The sequence below is a fragment of the Corvus cornix genome, chromosome 7 (genome assembly GCF_000738735.6).
Source record: "Corvus cornix cornix isolate S_Up_H32 chromosome 7, ASM73873v5, whole genome shotgun sequence".
Taxonomy (NCBI): Eukaryota; Metazoa; Chordata; class Aves; order Passeriformes; family Corvidae; genus Corvus; species Corvus cornix.
The window spans coordinates 9517885-9532219 of NC_046337.1; the positions used below are offsets into that span (position 1 = coordinate 9517885).

General features: G+C 43.7%; 1 protein-coding gene across 5 annotated transcripts in view; it reads left to right on the top strand.

Annotated features, from left to right (window-relative positions):
• HEG1 (heart development protein with EGF like domains 1) overlaps positions 1 to 5494 on the top strand; it is a 46291-nt gene extending 40797 nt beyond the window's left edge. For 4 of the 5 annotated variants that reach the window (XM_039554769.1, XM_039554770.1, XM_039554771.1 and 1 more), the window contains 5 exons: positions 556 to 598; positions 701 to 738; positions 1246 to 1333; positions 2866 to 3040; positions 4739 to 5494. In XM_039554769.1, coding sequence (XP_039410703.1) covers positions 556 to 598; positions 701 to 738; positions 1246 to 1333; positions 2866 to 3040; positions 4739 to 4888 — 494 coding nt within the window. In that variant the 3' untranslated portion in view covers positions 4889 to 5494. The remainder of the gene's footprint in view (positions 1 to 555; positions 599 to 700; positions 739 to 1245; positions 1334 to 2865; positions 3041 to 4738) is intronic. The other variant, XM_039554773.1, reaches the window with a different exon arrangement.
• The last annotated feature ends 8841 nt before the right edge of the window (positions 5495 to 14335 follow it).

Below are 14335 nucleotides of genomic sequence, written 5' to 3' on the forward strand. Positions count from 1 at the left end.
AAAGATCAGAAAAGAAGGTGACACAAAAAGCCCCCAACCCATTAGCATACCACTTTGGGTTACCCTGACTGTGTTTGCATAACATCTTGTTGCAATACTAACATTTAAAAGTAATTAATAACATGCACCAATGCTAAAGTAGCATAGTTCCAATGGGCTTTCAAAATGAAAACTGGAGGCCCTTGCAGATTTTTTACATTGCTATTTTGTGTGAAGCACTACAAGCGTGCAGTGAGTTTTCATCTGGGGAAGAAGAAGCTGTGCTGGGAATTCCATTGCCAGCAGCCCTCCCTGTGCCAGGCTCTGGGCTGGCTCTGCCTGGAAGCCCTGAAACGGCTCCATTAAAGCCAGCGGGAGGTGAATTTAAGTGGGCGATGTTTTGCCTAAACCAGAGGACATCCAGCATCCCATCAAAGCGCATCGCGTTCCTGCTGTGCAGCCGCGGTGCGGTCGGGCCCCTGGGGCGGTGGAGGTGAGGCTGCCCTGGGAAGCGCCGGTGGGAAATCCCTCCCCGCTCCACTACGCGGTGCTCACGGCCCTTCTCTCTGTTTTCAGCCTGTGAAGATGGATATAAGCTGGAAAACGAGACCTGTGTGAGGTATGGTGACTGTTCTGCCCTCCTCCTACCCCACCATCCTTGCTCTGGTGACTTGTTGGCACAACTGAGCCGCTGAAACTCCCTGTTGTTCTCTGTTCCCAGCTGCCCCTTTGGCTTGGGTGGATTCAACTGTGGAAACCGTAAGTACCAAATTTCATTTCTTTTATTTTCCACAGTGTCAGAAACGGGACATTTGAAACATGCAATTGCAAGTGATTGTCTCTAAAATGCAGTAGGTACACGTTACTTTTGTCGCTGTTCATTGTTTATTCATTTTATGTTGCAAGTCATTTTGGGACCTTCTTTGACAAAATTGACTTAATTTGACAAAATTTCCGTAACTAAACGGAGGAAAGATCATCTTCTTTCCCTATATAGTCTGTCAGGATAGCACATATAGTGGGCACTCTCGAAGCAAGATATTTGAAGGTGAATCCATGAAATACCATTTGAATCATTCTGATCTATCAGCGAAGGGAATCTATTCCCTAGGGAAACAAGAACTTGTTTCTATTTCACTTGAAAATTTAAGGCAATATTGCTTACAGAGGGGGGGGAAGGTGGGAACTAAACAGTTAATCCCTTTGCATGGGGACTGTGGATATGTTACACTGGGGTTTCTGAGTCTCTGTCTCTCCCGTCTGTAGCGTACCAGCTCATCACGGTGGTGATTGCAGCTGCAGGAGGGGGACTGCTGCTGATCATGGGCATAGCACTGATTGTCACCTGCTGCCGGTAGGTACCGCTGCCAGGCCCGGCTCATCCAGGGTATCCTTCCAGTGGATTACACTCAGAGCTTCATGTATGAACTCTGAAGGACTAAAACATACAATAGCCAAGGACCAAAACATAGGTGAAAACATAAGCTAAGCAAGTGGGTTAATCAGAGATACTGAAGTATCACATTTTGTTTTCATTTCTGGCATATATATTTTTTTCCCCCAGCAGCCAGGCTTAACAACCGAATAGGGTGTCTTTTAATGATACATCTGGGAATCATGTCCTCTAAGGATGGAGAGGCAGAGTGAGTCCTTCCCACGCAGTGCTGTAAGGCTCAGAAGCCAGGAAGCAGACTCCAAAAGTGCAAGCTAATTAGAAAGGAGAAGTTTAGGCAACAGGAGAGGTCACTTGGCATTGCTCAAGGGCTGTTTGAGTGTATATAACGCTATCTTTTGGGTTGGACTTGATGATCTTAGAGGTCTCTTCCAACTTGGTGACTTTGTGGTTTTCAATTACCTTTTTGGACAAGTCCTGCATGTGCTCTCACTCTGTGTCTTTCTCCCTCTCTCTCACACACACACATCCCTAGTTCCCATACCAGTAGGTGGCTTTGGACAAGATGTGCTTGCCTAGGAAGTTGTTTTGTGATTTATGTAATCTGAAAAGGGATGTCTTGCAGTAACACCCTCTCCCCACCATTCCAGTCCCCAAATCTAGGGTTTCAAAGCTCTCTGATAAAGTTGGCAACTGGATTTGTCAGTAATATAGACATAGCAGTGGCTTGGTGGGCACAGTGGCGTGCCCCTGTTACCCAGTATTTTGAGCCAGAGGGATGCCAGCAAACCCCAGCCAGGAAATGAGGTGGCCAGTATGACTCCAGGCCCCACACTGCAGATCTCCACAGGGATGGACTGATCTTCTCATGAGTCCTGGCCTTTGGCAGCTTATGTGACTTCCTGGAGGATACTCTGCTTTGAACTGGAAATGTCACCAAAGTCTACTCATACAACACTATGGTCCTGGAGGGACATTTCGTGTCACTCAGGCCAGCTCCTTGCACGTCTTCCTTCTTAGGAACTAACATAGTGTCTGCAAGTGCTATAATTAATAGTATGGGGGCTCCTATACTTTCCCCCCGTCAATTTCCATGAGTTTTTCATTGACTTAGATGAACATGCATGTTTTTAAGAGACAAGGGGCATAGCTGGAACAAGCTGGAACAGGAGGGATTCAAACTGAATGTAGGGAAAAATTCTTCCACCAAGAGAATGGTAAGGCACTGGAATAGGTTGCTCAGGGAGGTTGCTATCTCTGTCTATGGAGATTTCAAATCCCACCAGATAATGCCCTGAGTTGCATGATCTGATTTCATATCTGACTTGGCTTCAAAGCAGAAGATTGGACTATAGTCCTTCTGAAATGATCCTCGTTCCCAGTTAAGATTCGTAACATCAAGTAATGATCTCTCCTGAGATCATGTCAGAAGTGTATACAAGGTAGCAGGATAAGTTGTAAGTTTTCACTTTCCCTCATTGTTTTATAAACAGGAAGAATAAAAATGACATAAGTAAACTGATTTTCAAGAGTGGGGATTTCCAGATGTCACCTTATGCTGAATACCCGAAGAATCCCCGGGCACAGGAGTGGGGCAGAGAGACCATCGAGATGCAGGAGAATGGAAGCACCAAGAACCTGTTGCAGATGACAGATGTGTATTATTCGGTATCTATCCATAGCTTAACTTTTAAACCTTTGTGCCTCACACAGGAAAAAGATATTCCTTTTTTTTATGGAAGAGCAGATCCCTTTCCTGCAAGATAAAAGGGCAAAGCAAATCTCTTCCTTAAACAGCAAGGCAGCAGGAGTCCTATGGGCTCTAGCTATTAGCTGTGGTGAATATCACAGACATGTCATTAGAGAGAATGCTTAGGAAATGTCTAGGAATGTTTTGGAAAAAAAGCCCAAAAAGCCCAATGCTAGAGTAGAGATGGACAGTTAAAGTTTCTGGACAGACTGCTAGGGTTCCCTGTAGGCAATTTTCTCCTGTCTACCCTCCCTGATGAAGTGGAAGGTTGAAACCTTTAGCTGGGGAACTTAGCCCCAAAACAGGAAGATGCTGGTCACTGAGGACCCCTCTTTTCTTCCATTCCTTCCCTCTCTAGGGTACGTAAGGAGCATCCCTTCAGCTCTGAGGGAATAAGGGGTAATAGGCTGTGTAGGGCACAGAAAGACAGAAGCACAAGACTTTGTCATGGCTGGTACCATCTGCTAATGTCTGTATCCAGAGCTGTGGTGCTGCTGTATCATCTGTCACTCATTTTCAGCAACATATACTCTTTAAGGTCTGTGTGGGTTACTCATGTGAGTGAAGGTTGCAGGATTTCACCCAAATCACACATTCTGGACTCCTTGCTTTCCAGAGCAGAGAACAGAGAGCATTACTATTTTCTTGGCTTATATTCTAAGTTTTCCAGTAAGCAAATTTACTGGGTTCTACAGCATGGAGGCAAATAATCTTCCTTCATGCTTCAACTAAGAATGAGATATTTGAAAATGAAAATGCATTTCCTATTTTTTTTAAGGCTCTTATTATACTAGAGAGGGAAACATTTTAGCAAGCAGTAGGTGATGAGGGCTTTGAATGGATCTGCTCTGTAACAGATCAGACCAAGTGGCTTCATGTTATTCACTGGGTGAAAGGATTGTACAGTCTTGATCTTAGACATCAATGTTCCTCCATCAAGTGTCCCCAGGAGATTTACTTAGTTACAAGAAGGGAAGAGAAAGGAAGGTCAGATTGTCTTGTATTTGACATGTAATTCAAGGGCCTGTGTTGGGAGAGGAGGTACCTATGGGAAATGGGGAGAGAAGTGCTCCCAGGTAATACTCAAAGCAGGAGACTAACTCTGATTTTCTAGAATTGTTTCCTTTAAGGATGTGTACCGGTTTGGCCAAATTTAGAAATACATCCTCTGAGAGAAGGCACAACCACCCCTCCCCCACCAGGTTCGGGAAAAAAAATTTCTGGGCATAGGCAGCGATATGGGATACACATCATAACGTCACTCCAAGACAGGATGGCTCTGGGACGATATCCTTTTCATGAGAGTTGTTTCAATACCTGAGCTCAGCAGTAGGTTGTTTTTTTTTTAATTAAAAATTAACTGTGTACCTAGTCTGCACTTGATAGTTAGGTAAACTTCAAGTCTGTTCATTGGCCAGATGTCAAAATTAGATTTCATCATAACAATCCCTTTGGGCAATACAGCATAGATCATCCTAGATTATTAGATCATTAGAGATCACATTGTTCCTTCTAGCTACTGAACTAACAGCAAGGAAATGTGGTAAGGCTGTGCCTGAAGGAGGATTTGAGTGTGTGAATAAGACCCTTTTCATTTAATTTTTTTGCTAATACAGCCAACTGGACTGAGAAATCCTGAACTGGAAAGAAATGGACTTTATCCTCCCTACACTGGTTTGCCTGGATCTCGACATTCATGCATCTACCCTGGACAATACAATCCATCCTTCATTAGTGATGAAACCAGAAGAAGAGACTATTTTTAGCAGAGAGTGGGGAGGGAGTGGAAGATTGACACAGTTGTGTGGCCCTTAATCCCCAGGTACAATCTGTCTCCTGGGTAGTTCAGGCCACATCAATCTTACTCTTCCCATTTAATAGGAAGGACTTTGAACTTCATGCAGTGCATTGCTGCCCTGAGGGACGGTCACAGTTGCTGAGCATCAGAGAGGAGGAGGAAGAGGAGGGAATGGCTCAAGAAGCACATCACTAAAAAACCCAGAGGGAAGCTGACACATGTACTCCATATTCGTTCTTCACTCTTCGCGCTACATGGCAAGCACGGATCAGTACAGGCAGATGAACTGTGCCCAGCACTCTGCATTGAATACCACTAGGGAGTGTCTCGTTTACAGATCTCACTTACTGTTGACTGTGCTTGTCTTCCTAGCCAGCCTTCATGCAAAGATTCACTGTGCGACTGCTTTTGGTAGGGCAGGTTTGCCCACTCCCTTTTACACCGCTGCATTGCTGTCTGCTCCCTGCCTGACAGGGAAGCTGGCTTGTCTTCTGGCCCTCACCTTCTTACTGGTAAAAGTTCTCCAGATGTCTGGGTCCTTGCTGAAGCCCAGTGTCTGGCAATATTGGCTGAATTAATGGACTGATTTTCTCCAAGGAGTGCAGGAAGGTTAGTCACACCACTGCAATTTTAACTGAAAAGAGGCACTGTTGTGCTGCTTTGCAAACCTTCTGTATCTAGGGAATGTTGTTGTTTTGTCAAGCGGTGTTGTTCAGAAGTGATGCCACTACATGCCATCATGGTGCTTCCATATGGGATCCTTTGGGGCTCTGTTTCCCTGCAAGGATTTAAATGCCTGTGGAAACAGCAATACAATGTTAAATAATTAATCACAGGGAAGAAAAAGATGAGCTGTGAATTCAGAATGCTCTTTATGAGGAATCTGTGAAGGAGCAATAATGCTGTAGCCTTGGCTGGGCAGAGGAACCTGAATTCTGGGCACTGAAGGTGGAACATTGTGTTTTCAAAACTTCACAGTCCACCTTGAGCTCTGAAGGAGCCGTGGAGGCTTTCAGTGCATTGCAAAAAGAGGGTTCACTGCAGTCAGTTGCATTTAAGGAAGTGAAAAACATGATGCTTGCAATCCTAGCATAGCAAAGATCACTTACATTGAAGTGTTTTTCTTTCTTCCATCCTGGTTTCGAGTGATTCAGACCAGGCAAGTTTCCTCCTCCAGGTGTGTTCGTTCATATTAGCAGAAGCTGAAGAATGTAAGTTGTTGCGTTTCTCACCATAGCTCAGATGGAAACTCATGGACTGTATTCTGACCTAAACTGGGTGTTGAAAGAGATTCACTAATCACAGAACCCTAGAATGGGTTGGGTTGGAAGGGATTTTACAGATCATCTTGTTCCAACCCCTCTGCCATAAGCTGGGGACACCTTCCGCTAGACCAGGTTGCTTGAAGCCCCATCCAAGCTGGCTTTGAACACTTGCAAGGATTGGGTAACTTCTCTGGGCAATCTGTTTCAGTGCCTCACCACTCTCATAATGAAGAATTTCTTCCTTATAACTAATCTAAATCTACCTTCTTCGCTTTAAAATCATTTTCCCTTGTCCTATCCCTACATGCCCTTGTAAAAAGTCCCTCTCCAGCTTTCCTATAGGCCTCTTTAATTACTGTAAAGTGCTCTAAGGTCTCCCTGGAGCCTACTCTTCTCCAGGCTGAACAGCCCCAACTTTCTCAGACTGTGTTCATAGGAGAGGTGCTCCAGCCTCTGATCATCTTTGTGGCCTCCTCTGGACTTGTTTCTTCTTACGGGAATGCTGAACACAGCACTGCAGGTGGGAACTCAGGAGAGCAGAGCAGGGGGAGAGAATCCCCTCCCCACACTGGTTCTGGTGCAGCCCAGGACACAATTGGCTCTCTGGGCTGAGAGAGCACATTGCTGGGTCGTGCTGAGCTTCTCGTCAACCAACACCCCAAGTCCTTCTCCTCGGGGCTACTTTCTATTCTCCAACAGCCCACATTTGTGCTTGGGATTGCCCTGACTCATGCAGGAAATATAATGAAATATAATGAAGTATATTTACCGCTTATCTTTACTGCACTGTTAATCTGAGTCACCCAAACCTTGTTTAGATACAAGGTCCAGATGCAGTTTCTCCTCTTGAATGTGGCTGTGCTTTTAATTCAAGATGGCTGCTTGTATGAGGATAACGAATAGCACAATTCCTTAGTCACTAACCCACCATATCTGCAGTGTGTACATAAGCTGATATTCCCTTCTTCCCCACCATGCTTTAAAAGGCACAGTGCCTACAAGTAAGTTCATTAGGTAGCTCGGCTTGCTGAAGCACTGAGGATCACAGGGTGCATCCCTGAAGTGCCTAACCCCACGTAAGGGCAGCAGTTCGGATGCTCATGTGTTGTGTGGCTGCTCACTGGAGGCAAACCTGGGGTGATGATGAGGACCTCCCCATCAGGGAGCAGGTACTTGCATCCTACAGATGGTGTGAGTTCCCAGATCCTCTCACAGCTCTTTAAAGGCTGTGGTGTTCCCAGAGGTCAGTAACAGGTACTCAGAGGAAAGGGAGATAGCAACAGGCAATTATTGCTGTGTTGGCTTAGAGGTTTCTGGTTCCTGCTCAGAGTTGCTTCTGATACTGCCTGGGGCAGTATTCTTTGCACTTACATGAACTTTTGGTGACAATGCATGCAGCTTCATGCCTGCCTGATCCATAATCAGCCTTGCAGCTGGTAGTACATAGCTGATCTCACCCACAGGGGAAAAGAAATGGATGCTTATGGGAAGTACAGCTGCCTGAGGAAAAGGAAAGCTCTACTTACAGTATCCAAAATATTATAACAGGTAAAGCACAAGAATTAGCTGTTCCCTGCCACAGTGATCAGAGTTTGCAGTCCACAAATGAGGTTCTTCTCCGTTTTGTTAGCAGCTGATCTCTTAATTGCACAGGATTCATTGGCTGATGAGAACTAAGGAATTTTCTGTGCTGTGGGATCCTTCAGACAGGAGATTGGCAGAGTTGTTTCTGTGTGGGTGAGTTGCCTCTGTTTTTGAGAGTGCCCAGGACAGAAAGGTCTGCCTTTGCCATGGTATGGAGCAGAGTTGTGTCTTTGTTACAAAAAAAAAAAAAAAAAAAAAAGAGGAAGTTGCAATTCATGCTAAATCTAAATCCAAAGCCTATAGACAAGCACTGGACTTTGTCCCTTTTTAATAAAGCACCTTGTGATAAAGGAGGTGTCCCAGCAATTACGGCAATCCTGTGATATAAGCATGTGCCAGCATTTCCTCAGATAGGGAAGCATTTAGGCCCATGCTTACAGGCAAAGATGTTTAATTGCTTGGTTAGTTCAAAGACTAGGAGATGAACCTCTACGTGTCAAGTACAAAGCACAAAGTGTGACATACCAACTCAAAACTGCAGATCAGTCCTTCGGTACAAAGAGTACATGAACAAAACTTTTGGTCTATATCTCCCAGCACATTGCAAATTGGAAGGGATTTGAGTGTAATTGAGATAGGACTATTTCTAATTGAGAACACAAAAAAGTTTGCAAGTAATTAATTTTAATATCTTAATGGTCTTCAAATTCTTCTTAAAGTATATCTGGGGAGAAAGAGTCTCAATAAATCCAGCAAGGTTTTTTGAGTGAGGACTGCAAAACTTGGACTTTTCTGAAACAGAGAGTGTTATTGCACTGAAATTTTCTCTCTGCCATAGGAGGTAAACGCTGGGGCATTTCTTTTGAGGGTTTATCCATTGCAGCCTAACCTCCTATTGAGCTTGGGTGAGAAAGGAGTCACAGAGCCAATGCACAGTCCACAGCAGGAGGAGGAAGAGGGTCTCTCCTGACCTGCCACACCTTCTCTGGGCATCCTAGGAGGCCCTGCCCAGCAGGCAAGAGAAGGTTTAGGCAGGAGGAGTCAGCAGCCAGATGAGTGCAGGTGCTTTCCCCTACAGTGATCCAGGAAGCTTTTGTGAAAGTGACAGAGGCAGCCTGCAGGAATTCAGCCCCTGGCTCTCCACCAGCCCAGCTGCAACATGTGTTGCAGTGCTTCTGTCTTCAGCCAGGCACCACCCGCTCCCAGCTCTGCCAGGACAGAAGGGGTGGGTGCAGTGCACTGTGTTGTGTCACAGTTTATGGTTATTTTACTGCAGGTGTTCACTGCCTCACCCCAGCAGTATGGACTCGCCCAGCCACAGCAGGGATATGGCCTGTCTCAGTGCAGGTTGTCTCTGTGTACAGCTGCCACCAGGATCCTCTCTGTGTGTGCTGTAAACAAAGCACCCTCTGGCAGTGCAGTGGGGCTTGTTACTCCTCTTGGGTATAAAAAAGGTCTCTGTGTCCTCAAGCCCACTTTCAAAATCAGATGCTTCTCTGTTCACTACCTAACTCCCTGTAGGATGTCTAAATACATGCAGCTTATTTCTCATCTCTCTTTTAGATTACTTCTAGCTACCCCAAATTAAAAATTTTGAGCACACTGGATGTTTTTCACAAGGGGAATCACTCTCCACTATCCAAGAGAATAAGAGGGAAGTGGCATGTTTTTGGTATGGAAGATGCAAGTGGTTCAGCCAGATGTGGGGAAAGGAAGAAAAACTACACCAACACCGCTCATAAATCTGCTATTGCTCCTGGCTTCTGTGGAAAGTGAGGGGAGCAGTCAGCAAGGGCCCATGGGCAGTTGTGTGGGTGTATTTTTAATTAAAGTTGGGAAAAAGATGCTAATTCTGTTGCTTGACAGGAAAAGCTGTGAGAGGCATGTGTTTGCTGCTATGGTGCTCTGCCAGTTACACTGACAAAACCCCTTACCCACAAAAATACCCCTGACAGTCAGCATAGGAGAGGCAGTTCCAGTGAACTGATCAGCAAAATGCAGATTTGAGGGATTTTTCAAAAGGCATCTTGAACATACTGTCTTCCTTTGTTCTGCCGCTTGCCCTGGCCAGTCCTTCCAGCTGCACTGGGAAAATCAGGGTAGTTTTTTCATACTGTTGAAACCTCACAGCACTGAATTGGGCTACAGGTGGAAAAAGAGGGCCAGGTTGATGCCCTTGTGCCCCACATTGAAAGCGTTAGGTTTTATAGCAGCAATCAATCTCATTGCTCTTGTGGCATTTCCCAGAAGACCCACTGGCACAGTCATGTACGGAGTTACTGCTCGTGAACAGCCTTATCAAAGTTATCTGCCTCTCCACTGAAGGGTAGTAAAAGGCTTTAAAAATAACAATAAATTGCAGTTAGAGAGAGGTATTTGTCACTGTGAAATTGTTTGTGCCGATACTTGTACAGGTTGTTTGCTGGGACCTGAGTGAGCACAGAGCGGGTTTGGACACTGCTGCAGATAGACCAAGTGCTTTCCCAAGACTTGTCTCTGATGCTGGTCAATGGCCATATCCATTCCAAATCCAGCTGGACTTTTCATTCCCTCATAGTAATCTTTAGCTTTCTTCCTTAAATTAACAAGAACGGATGCATTTTAGTTAAATGCTCTTCCTATACTGACTAATGTTTTTTCCTCTTTACACACAAAGGATGTAATCCAGCATCCATTACAGTGACTGGGGTAACTCTCCCATGGACTGTAACGAAGTTTTCTTTTCAGGCTTGAATTACTCCACCACCAGGGTCATCTGCATGTAGCACATACTTTCCCATGGCTCTGTGTGCCTATTTCTGTGATACTGTTCCTGCCTTTCTGTGTTGTGTCTATTTTTTTTTTTTTTTTAAAGCATACTTGTTACTGTAGCAGGACCTGTATTATGTGAGAATGAACAAAACAGCTTCAAGGTCTGAAACAGCTTCCTGGGAAGAGAATGAATGTGAATTTTGTGTAGTTCTTTTACTGGTCAGCCAGCCTGTTTCCTATCATGTAATATCTAGGGATGTGGAGATGCTTCCTGCAGTCACACGTATCAGCTGCTCTGCAGATCACTCCTACTTGTCCCTTTAGAAATGAAACAAGATATCCTAGTTTCAGAAGGGGTACGTCCTATGTGCTTGTAAGAGTTTGGGACCTTTTCAATGTGAATTTAGTTCTTCATTCCCTTGAACTGTGGAAATTGAAAAGCAGGAGAGAAATCCATGAAGGGGTAAGAAATACCAAAATTAAAAAAAAAAAAAGAAGAATATGCTTACTTATTTTGTAGAAGTGTGACTTCAGTACTGTGAGGTCATGTGTGGGATGACATCTCTTCTGTGTCTAGTCTGTGTTGCATAATATCCTTGTTGAGGGAACACCTAGAGAGGGAACACCTAGAGAGGGTACCTGATGTTCCTCCAAAGTGGTATTTAAATGCTAAATCACTCAGTCTCTGTTTCAGTGAAATGCTAGAAGGGACGGGAGTCTTACTTGGGTTAATGACTGCAACAGGCAGCCCCCAGGTCTGCAAAATCCTGTATGGAAAAGTCCTGTGGAATACAGTCAACACTGATCACTTCTCTTGAATACGGCTACAGAATTCACTGGACATAAAACGTCTCCAATAAAATCTGCTAGGATGGGTTTACTTTAAAGAAAAAATACAAAAAAGCATCAACAGAATAAATAGTTACTACCTTCCTTTTTAAAAAGAAATTTTGTTAAGCTTAGTTATTTGCTTTAAACCCTATTAAATTTTACAGGACTTTCTCCTAGCAGAAGGTCAAACTTGGTGTGTAAAATCATAATGATTTATTTGAGCAGCTTTCACAATTGCAGTAGTAAAGCTCACCTTTTGTGACCTCTCTTTCAAAAGGTAAATTTTCAGCATTTGTTTGTGCTTCTTTACAACCTGAATGTAGACCTGCTTTATGTTCTTGACATTGCTTCATTTGCTTCCCTCTATCTCTGAATGTTTGCTTCCAAGTCTCTGAGGTTCTGAGGATGTTTTCCAAACCAGTATTATTTAAAGTTGTATCATATTTTCAGCCTCCACTAATTATACAGTACTGTAGTAGCAAAATATAATTTTTAAGGATTGGATTATTTTTATACCTGCATCCAACATTATTAAATCTGGCGTTCTAGTCAGTATTATAAAAAGATCAATAAAACAATGAATATTACTATGGCCCTGCTTTTTTGTCTTTAGTTTTGCCTGTAAAGAGAAACATATGCAATTTCTAGGTGGTTTTAATTCTTATTATAAAGCTAATCCAGAAAATAAGAAAGTGCATAGTTCTTTTGTTCTTCTGATGGTGCTTCCTGATGGAATAACTAACTTGAAAAAGAAAGAGGAAATGGGTATGTTCTGTTAGTTGTGCCAAACGAAATTCTGCTCAGCTGAAACACAAATTGTGTTATGATACATTTATCTTGGTGGCACCAAGGAACTCATAATTTTAATTTTTCCTCAGTTTAATTTTTGCTGGAACTGTTGAAGTTGTGTGTTTATGTGAGTGAATGCATGTTGGAGGGGAGGAAAACCTCAGGAGAGGTGGGTGCAGCAGGGCTGTTTGCAAGGGCAAAGGACTGGACCTGACCACAGTGAGATCAGTCCTGTCCCAGTAAAAGCCACAAGAGACAGTGAGGAATACACAGCTGAGTGTTCCTCAAAGGAAGAAGGAGGTCACCTTGAACCCAGATGAACACCAAGTTCAACTCAGGCTGCTGAGAAAAGGCATGATGTGGAAGAGCATCTGGAGCAATGGCAGGTAGGTTCATTTGGGGCAATTTTTTCCTATATTGCTCCAGAGCAGTACAACTGTGACAGCAGTCAGATGGGACTAAGGTGGGATTCTGGTCTATCAAAAGTTAGGTGGCCAGTTTGAACACACCATGTGGCTCCCCCAGTAGCCATGAAAAGAGACAAGCATTCATAGAGGGCAGCTCACCCCATGGTAAGAGATCACTCACCATGACTACTTCAGGTTATTCTTTCTGTGTGATGTTGGTATCTTTTAGGAAACTGGCAGTGTAAAAGGATAGGTCACAACATTTCCATGGGACTAAGTAAAAGGTCTTTGGACTTACGGACAAGCACATGATTTAACAGTCCTGCCCACTTCAGATTTGTATACCAGTGCCTCTGAGACCACTGAATGCATCCATAGTGTGTGCCCTCAACCATCTTGGGAACCACCTGAAAAGAAGTTAAAGAGCATCTGCTTCCCCTGATTATATGTGAATCTATATCTATCTAAATATTTGATTTCGGCTTTCTGAAATTGTTTTTTTTTTACTTTTAGCTAATTAAAACAAATATTTCTACTTATATATGTCATAAATAGTGGATGAACCAAATTTACATGGAATAGCAACACGTATAGGAATCTAGTAAGGAGCAGGACTGCAGAATGAGCAGGAAAAAAGTATTGAGCTGATGCACAGAAAGAGCTGCAAAAGACACTTTTTCCTACTTTAATGTATGTCTTCTGACAGCATGACTGCCTCTTGATTACATGCAACTTACATAATGAGGCTACACTGGACTATGCACTTTCTAATAGATAAATAAAGCCCTTTACCTTTGATACTTTTTTCCTGCCATAAACAAGTATCGCCAACAGAGCAAATACTCTTACTAAACATAGCATATTTTTTATTCCATAATAATTACTCAGTATTCTTGATTGTCACATCTGAGTTTTGACAGACAACAGTTTGATTTTACAGCCTCTGTAAAGTTACTGAGTTATTTCTGCAAAGAAAGTTCTCTCCGTAGTTCCTTGCAGGAACTGTGTGAGTATGTCTGGACTAACGGTCAACTTCTTATTGTCTAGATCTGTGCTTAATGACTTAATTAGTAATTGCACCAGAGCTGCTAGTTCACTGGTATCAGTTCTCCTATTTTGGTAATTCTCTGTGTCTGTTCTCCTAAACCACCATATCTCTATAACTAATTCCCCACAAATCATCAAGCAATGGGGCACATAGAGCCTGTCATCCTCCTTCCTGGAGAGAGCATGTTGTGACCACCAGTGTGTCACAAAAAGTACAGGGAAGGGCAAGCAGAGATGAAAAGTTCTGGTCTGTGAAGATGTATGTCTGTTCAGTGCATTATTTCCTGGAAAAACTGGGGCCTTTTGCATTGCAAATGACTCACACTGCCAAAACTGTCGTTGTAATAAACATAAACAACCAGGTAGGAATGGAAGTAAAGTTTAAAAATAGAGCTAATACACCAGCTCCTGATGTGCATTCACTGTAGAGAACAGTTCCAATGTGCAGGACTGCACAATCAACCAGTAGTCTCTAGTTTAGGCAGCAGAGCTGCACCATTGACACCTGCTGAAGACCTGGCCCTCATTTTCAATAGTGCCCTGAGAAGTTCTTTTGGTCCCACACTTCTGCTTCACAGCCAACAGGGAGATTTTAAGACCTGGGTTAATCTAGCTGCACCTTGAGGCAGCACTGGAAAATCGGGATGTATCATGAAGACTGAAGAGTGTTAAGTCTGGGAGATGGACATTGCCAGCGGATGGGTGGTATACAGCTCTGCCAAACACCCTCCCACAGCCAGG